The sequence below is a fragment of the Helianthus annuus genome, chromosome 14, assembly GCF_002127325.2.
Source record: "Helianthus annuus cultivar XRQ/B chromosome 14, HanXRQr2.0-SUNRISE, whole genome shotgun sequence".
NCBI lineage: Eukaryota > Viridiplantae > Streptophyta > Magnoliopsida > Asterales > Asteraceae > Helianthus > Helianthus annuus.
In genome coordinates this window covers 91,197,155-91,203,843 of record NC_035446.2, presented here as the reverse complement: position 1 = coordinate 91,203,843, position 6,689 = coordinate 91,197,155, and the positions used below count along the sequence as shown (strand labels likewise).

The 6,689-nt window shown below is 37.1% G+C and overlaps 1 protein-coding gene across 1 annotated transcript; it reads right to left on the bottom strand.

The window, feature by feature from the left end:
* Positions 1–74: 74 nt before the first annotated feature.
* Positions 75–4,705, bottom strand: LOC110908510 (inositol transporter 1). Its single transcript, XM_022153465.2, has 6 exons — positions 4,259–4,705; positions 3,903–3,973; positions 3,485–3,820; positions 3,297–3,404; positions 3,025–3,210; positions 75–877 (listed from the first exon to the last, which is right to left on the bottom strand). Exons 1-6 carry the CDS (start codon positions 4,398–4,400, stop codon positions 233–235), a joined length of 1,488 nt encoding a protein of 495 aa, XP_022009157.1. The 5' UTR covers positions 4,401–4,705; the 3' UTR covers positions 75–232.
* Between the last annotated feature and the right edge of the window lie 1,984 nt (positions 4,706–6,689).

The following is a 6,689-nucleotide window of genomic DNA, read 5'->3' as shown; positions in this document are numbered from 1 at the left end:
AAAAACCAACCCAAACAAAATCCGTTGTTTAAAGGTATTAACCACAACATTACCGGTTTGTTAGACGAGTTAAATATGATAACCCAAAGCTGATTATTTATGTGTCTTGTTCGTATCGTTTTTGTAATGACGAATATAGCCTTGAACCATGACACTTATTTACTACTAATACCAAAATCTGTTAATATAGCTCAATAATCATACAAAACCATGGAACTCTGCATATGAACTTTCATGTCTCATCGTCTTCAAGAAGAGATTTTTCAGCACCATTACTTCTTCCGCGAGCCCGTTCACGCCACAATTTCTCTACTTCCTCAAAAGTCAACCCTTTGGTCTCCGGTACAAACATGAGCACGAAAACAACCGCAGCCACCGCAATTACCGCCAATATAGCAAAGGTCAAACCGGTCCCAACCGCATCAGCAACTGAAAGAAAGCTTTGAGCAACTATCAAATTCGATACCCAGTTCACAGTAGCCGCCATTCCTCCACAGGTACCGCGATACAATTCTGAGTATATTTCAGAATTCACCGTCCATGGAACGGGCCCCATCCCAGGGGCGAACGAACTAATGTAAAGGACTAACCCGAGAACCGCCACCCACCCTATGTTGGTATGTCCAGATGATTCAAGGAAGAATGCAACTGACAGGAGAACCAATGACAGAATGACACCTGTTAAACTGCTGAGAGCTAACTTCCGGCGGCCAACGTGGTCGATGAGGTAGATTCCGACCACTGTTCCGGCGGCATTCATTAGTGCAACTATGAGAGATAATTGAAGAGCTAATTCGTTTGACCCGAAACCTGCCATCTGGACTATGGTCGGGCTGTAATACATGACGGTGTTGATGCCAGTAAATTGTTGAAATGCCTGCAAATTGACATTATGTTGTAAAAGATATCATACAAATATACAATCAATAAATGCATTGGCACATTGTATTATTGTAATGCAACACCAAAGGTGATAATTTCGACTCATTAACTTATGAACAAATCGATTTGAGTTATGTTCTATGGGTTAAAGAAAAGATAACCCACATAGTGGTTTTAGTGAATACCTAAATCTTTATTCAAAAATTGATTATTACTCGTAGTTTTTAAAAAGAGTAAATGTCAATTTAGAGGTTTACACCAAAACGCACGACCAGCCCTCATTTGAAAAAAACGCTACAATCAAGTCCCTGTGGTTGTCGATTGCGTTCAATAACGTCCCTCCTTATATTTTCCCGGTATAAATATTGTGAAAAGACTAAATTACCCTCAAAACTTTCATGACCATTTCGGTCCCTGTTGTAAAATTTGTTAAGTTCACTCCATATTCAAATGGTTTTCAAATCTAATTACCAATCACCCCATGAACAATCGGAACAATCTGAACTGACTGTACCAACAACATGAACAACAGCAACAACATGAAAAATCTGAACTGACTGCAGCAACAACATGAAGAACATGACTGCAGCAACAACATGAACATGAACAACATGACTACAGCAACAACATGAACAACATGAACAATCTGAACTGACCCTAAGTGAACAGACTGCAACAACAACATGAACAATCTGAACGCAACAATCTGAATGCAACATTCTGAACAACCTGAATGCAACAATCTGAACTTACAATCTGAATGCAACAAGTGAATGTAACAATATCTGAAGGCAACAAGTGAATGCAACAACCTGTTCATAAACAAGTGAATGCAGAACTCAAAATGAACCTGAAGGTGAAACTGAATACAAGTGAATCCAACTGAAACCGAAACTTATGCACAACCTGTTCAAACACCAACAACAATAACATAACCTAATGCAAGTGAATGCAAGTCTAATCTGTTCAAACACCAACAACAATTACATATTTAATATGTACAGCCAACCAACCACCATTGGAGTCATGGTCGCCAGTTAAAACAGAGGTCAATCCTTAACCCTCTTCCACCCCTCAAAAGGACCCGGTATTGGATCCTAATGAGTCTTCGAGTGACCTGCACTCGAAATCCGACTAGAATTCGAAGAAAACCAACCCACATTTCAGATTATACGACCGTCACGCATATCGAAATCATAGATTAAATTCAAAATTAAGATAAATGTCGTACCGATCACGTGTAGGGTAAACAAGATCACCGCATACTGCCTCATCGTTGTCGGAATTTTTTCTCCGGTGATGGAAGGAAATCTCCGGTGAAGGAACAAGTGTGGAAGAAGGTTGGGGGATTGAAAATGAGCTTTTCAAAGAACCTTGGGGAGTTATATGGAGGGCCGATTTCCCTTTTGGGTGAAATTACCATTATGCCCTTTAAGTTATTAATTAAGTAAATGGATAATAATTGGAAAATATAAGGAGGGACGTTATTGAACGCGATCGACAACCACAGGGACTTGATTGTAGTGTTTTTTCAAATGAGGGTTGGTCGTGCATTTTGGTGTAAACCTCAGGGACGTAAATTGACATTTACTCTTTTAAAAAATAAAGAGTAAAGTACATGAGGTCCCTGTGGTTACCTAGCTTTCCAAAAGTACACGGATGATCCCTGTGGTTTGCACTTTGTAACGCATTTAGTCCCCAGCTAACAAATCTAAAGGTTTTAGCATGTCCAAGTTAGGGACTGAATGCGTTACAAAGTGCAAACGACAGGGACCATCTATGTACTTTTGGAAAAAGTTAGGGGCTAAATTTGTTAAGAGTGCAAACAAACCACAAGGACCACCGGTGTACTTTTGGAAAGCTAAGGACCAAATTCAAAATTTTAGTAAACCACAGGACCATTCGTGTACTTTACCCCAAAAATAAAACATGGTAAGCATATTCAACAAACTAATTATTTGAAAAAACGAAATTTGGGACCAAAGCATTTTGGGTCAACATGTACCATTGCCCATTTTGACCCATTATAGTTCCAGACCTGTACATTTTGACCCATTATAGATCCAGACATGTACATTTTGACCCATTAACGGTCCAGGTCCATAGTTTTTACCAACCTGTTACACAACCATCTATTCATACCTGCAGACCAGCTCCAGCCATAAATGCAAGTCTGATTTCTTTAATTCTGAAAACATCTCGGTATCTTACGGAATTCCTGCCTCTGCGTTCTTCCTCTAACGCAGCCGAAAGGTGCTGGAGTTCATCGTTTAACCGATCAGGATCATAAATTTTTGAAAGTGTGGCAATTGCCTCCGAACTACTTTTCTACATAACAGAAAAATAGAATTTAGAAAAAAAATTGTACACACACAAACAAATAAGTGTAAAACGGTTCATTCAAAATATTTTACATTCTTGTAAAGCCAACGTGGCGACTCAGGCAAAAACAGCATCAACGCAAACTGAAGAATAGCGGGTACAGCAGCAATTCCGAGCATCCATCGCCATGTTCCACGAACCTATCAACAAAGATACGAATTCGGGTCAACAAAATGGTCAACAAAGATTATGAAATTATATAGCTTTAAAAGAGTCTCACCTGTGTGAAACCAAGATTAACAAGGTAAGATAGAAACTGACCACCGGTGATCATAAGCACGTTGGTGCTTACAAGACCACCGCGTATTTCCGAAGGCGCTGCTTCTGCGATATACATTGGAGCGGTAACAGAAGCTATACCGACACCTAGTCCAACTAATAAACGACCGAATATAAGAACGTATGGATCGGGTGCAGCCGCCATTACGAAAGATCCAAGTGCAAATATCACATCAGCGATAAGTGTAGCACTTTTGCGCCCTTGCACGTCGTTTAGCCACCCACCGCCTGCAGCTCCGATCATTGCACCAAGTAAAGCCATGCTAACAATTGTCTCCTGCATATAACACACAAGATTTAAAAGGTCAAAGATTGAAGCAAAAGGCCAAGAGTTAAGTAACTGATAACTGATTTTGTACCTGTAAGAAGCTACTTTGATCAACGGCATCGAAGTCATCACGGATGTACAGAAGGGCTCCTGATATGACTCCTGAAACAAATGTTTTTTACTGTCAAATGAGTAAGCCCGATTAAATTTGGCGAATTATAGTCATTATGATTTATGCATAAGATTCTGCTGACCAGAAACAGCAAAGTCGCATATAATTAAACGCTATGTTCGATTAAATCGCGTATAATTTTCATCACATGACCTTCTAAACCAAACTGTCTGGTCCACAGCAGCATATTTCATATTTGCATAGCAAATTATACTGATATACATACAGGAATAAATATATATGGGTCAACAATAGCCAAATAGGGAAGTAAATACCTGTGTCATAACCAAAAAGCAGACCACCAATGCCAGCAACAACAGTCAAACCCAACACATATTTGTTGCTAAAATATGTTATTTTCTTGTCATCACCAGCATCTATGCGCCCAGAACTCCCTGGTATCATGTCAATTGTCATCTTTTCTCTAAAATATGAGTTCCCACACTTTGTTTTGATTAATATCAGAAACCTTCACAGGGGCAAATGGTCGAACAGTTGGAGTGCATAAGAAACACCCAGGTGAGGTAAATAACTGTGATCTTCACTTATTTTTTTCTTGATTCGTTACGAATTGAGCAGGAAACATCCGGGTATCCGACCAAATATTGATTGAGGTGATCAAATATTTGGTGATATGGATAAGAAATCCCTGAAAATTTGAGACGATGATTCAGATTTGGGCATGTGAGTATGTGACCAGTGGACCAGATTTTAAAATGTACAAAACAAAATGATTATAAAAGGTAACTATTGTATGATGAGACAAAAAGAAAAAATCATGAATAAATACTTACGTGACATTTCACCATTGGTCTAGTTAAAATACTATTTAAATTTATAATTTTGCTATTGTTTTGTTTTTGAGTAAACTAGAATTACGACCCGCCGCAATACGACGGGGATTCTTTAGTTATAACTAAATCGATTTAGGATAAGCACGTTATGTTGAACCCGTCAAACGGGAAAAACGTAGATGATGTAAAAATGTTCACCCACGCACGCATGTTGCGTCTTGTTAACTCGCAAAATTTAGAACGAAACGTAAAAACGCTAAACCAAAGACGCACGTTGCGATGTGTTAAGTCACAAAATTTAGAACGAAGCATATAGCGAAAAATTTGCGGAAAATGGAAACTATAAAGGACCAAAGTTGAAAATAAAAAAAGTTGTGAGGATAGATTGCAAAAGATAAAAAGTTTTGTGTTAAAAGTAAAAAAAACAAATAGTTTTGGGTTAAAAGTAATTTATGAAATACTTTTGGGTGAAAAGTAAAAAAAATCATTTTTTTTTAAAACCTCCAAAGCCAAAGTTACAACAACCATATGTATAATCATTTTTTCTTTGAGAAACCTCCAAAGTCAAGATTACAACACATAAGTAAAAAAAATCAAAGTGGTTAAATCGCAAAAGATTGAAACTTTTGAATTAGAAGTAAAAAAATCAAATTAATCAAAGGGGTTAACTTACCAAATTAGAACTTTAAAGTTAAATTGTCAAAGATTAAAACTTTAGTGTTAAAAAGGAAACAAAGATTAAAAATTTTAAACTTAAATTGTCAAATATTAAAACTTTAGGGTAAATTGTCAAAAATTAAAACTTTAGGGTTAAAAGAAAACAAAAATTAGAAGTTTAAACTTAAATTGTCAAACATTAAAACTTTAGGGTTAAAAAGAAAATTTTCTATTTTTTTTTTTTTTGAAAAACTCCCAAATCCTAACTTACAACACATATATGCACATATAACTTGCTTCTTTATAGTGTGTTTAATTACAAGTTTTGACTTTATCTTTATATTAAATTACAGACGATGTTCTTTACCTTTAAAACTGAGTGGTTTTGTACTTAATGTTTCAAAATCTTACACGTTCTGTCTTTTAGACCAAACCAAGTTAAATTTTTTTGTTAAATTTGCTCACCAAAGGGTATTTTTATCTTTTTACCTATATAGTTAATATTATTATTTAAAAAATAAATCAAAATATTTTTCAAAAGACAAAATATTATTTCTCTCTCTCTCTCTCTCTCTACAACTCTCTTTCTACTGAAATATTTATATGAAATATTTATATAGTTCATGCAGTGCAGGGAAGTAACCCAAAATGGAACGAAAAAAATTCAAATTCAGGGTGGAATATCCTTGGGCCGAAGTCGCCGGAGCTTGTGTCGTTTCAAACCCTTTCGCCGCCACCGGCACCAGCAAAGTACTGGGAATCTCAGATTCCGAAAACACCTGCATTGGTTCATCCACCGGTTTTAGTGAGGCCTGTGAGTTTCGTGCCTGTGATCAACGATCAAGATCAACCGGAGGTGTCGCCGGTGGAACCATTGCCGGAAAATCTTGAAACACCAAAACCGAAACTGAAACCTTAAGCACCAACACCACCTCAAGCACCTCAACTCTGTAAGCATTTTCATTTTCCCCACTTGTAATTTATGAGTATTGTTGGAACTGATAGAGAGAACAGAGAGGTAGAGATAGAGAGAGAACAAAGAGGTAGAAAGAGGAAGAGAAGAGAGAGAGGTTTTATGTGTTTAAAAGTAGGCAGGGAAAAGACTATTCTACCCTCGTGTGTGGTGCACGTGACATCATTTAACTGATATTTCTAATTGGGTTTGGCCTAAAGGACAGAACGTGTAAGATTTTGAAAGATTAAGTACAAAACCAGTTAATTTTGAAGGTAAAGGACACTGCCTGCAATTTGATAC

Bases quoted from the DNA above. Each gene is read 5' to 3' on its own strand.
- LOC110908510 (XM_022153465.2), bottom strand. From the start codon at position 4,400: ATGACAATTGACATGATACCAGGGAGTTCTGGGCGCATAGATGCTGGT. The intron at 3,974-4,258 runs GTATTTACTTCC...CATTTGTTTCAG, and splicing joins GCTTTTTGGTTATGACACAG to GAGTCATATCAGGAGCCCTT. The intron at 878-3,024 runs GTATGAATAGAT...GTCAATTTGCAG, and splicing joins TGGCTGGAGCTGGTCTGCAG to GCATTTCAACAATTTACTGG.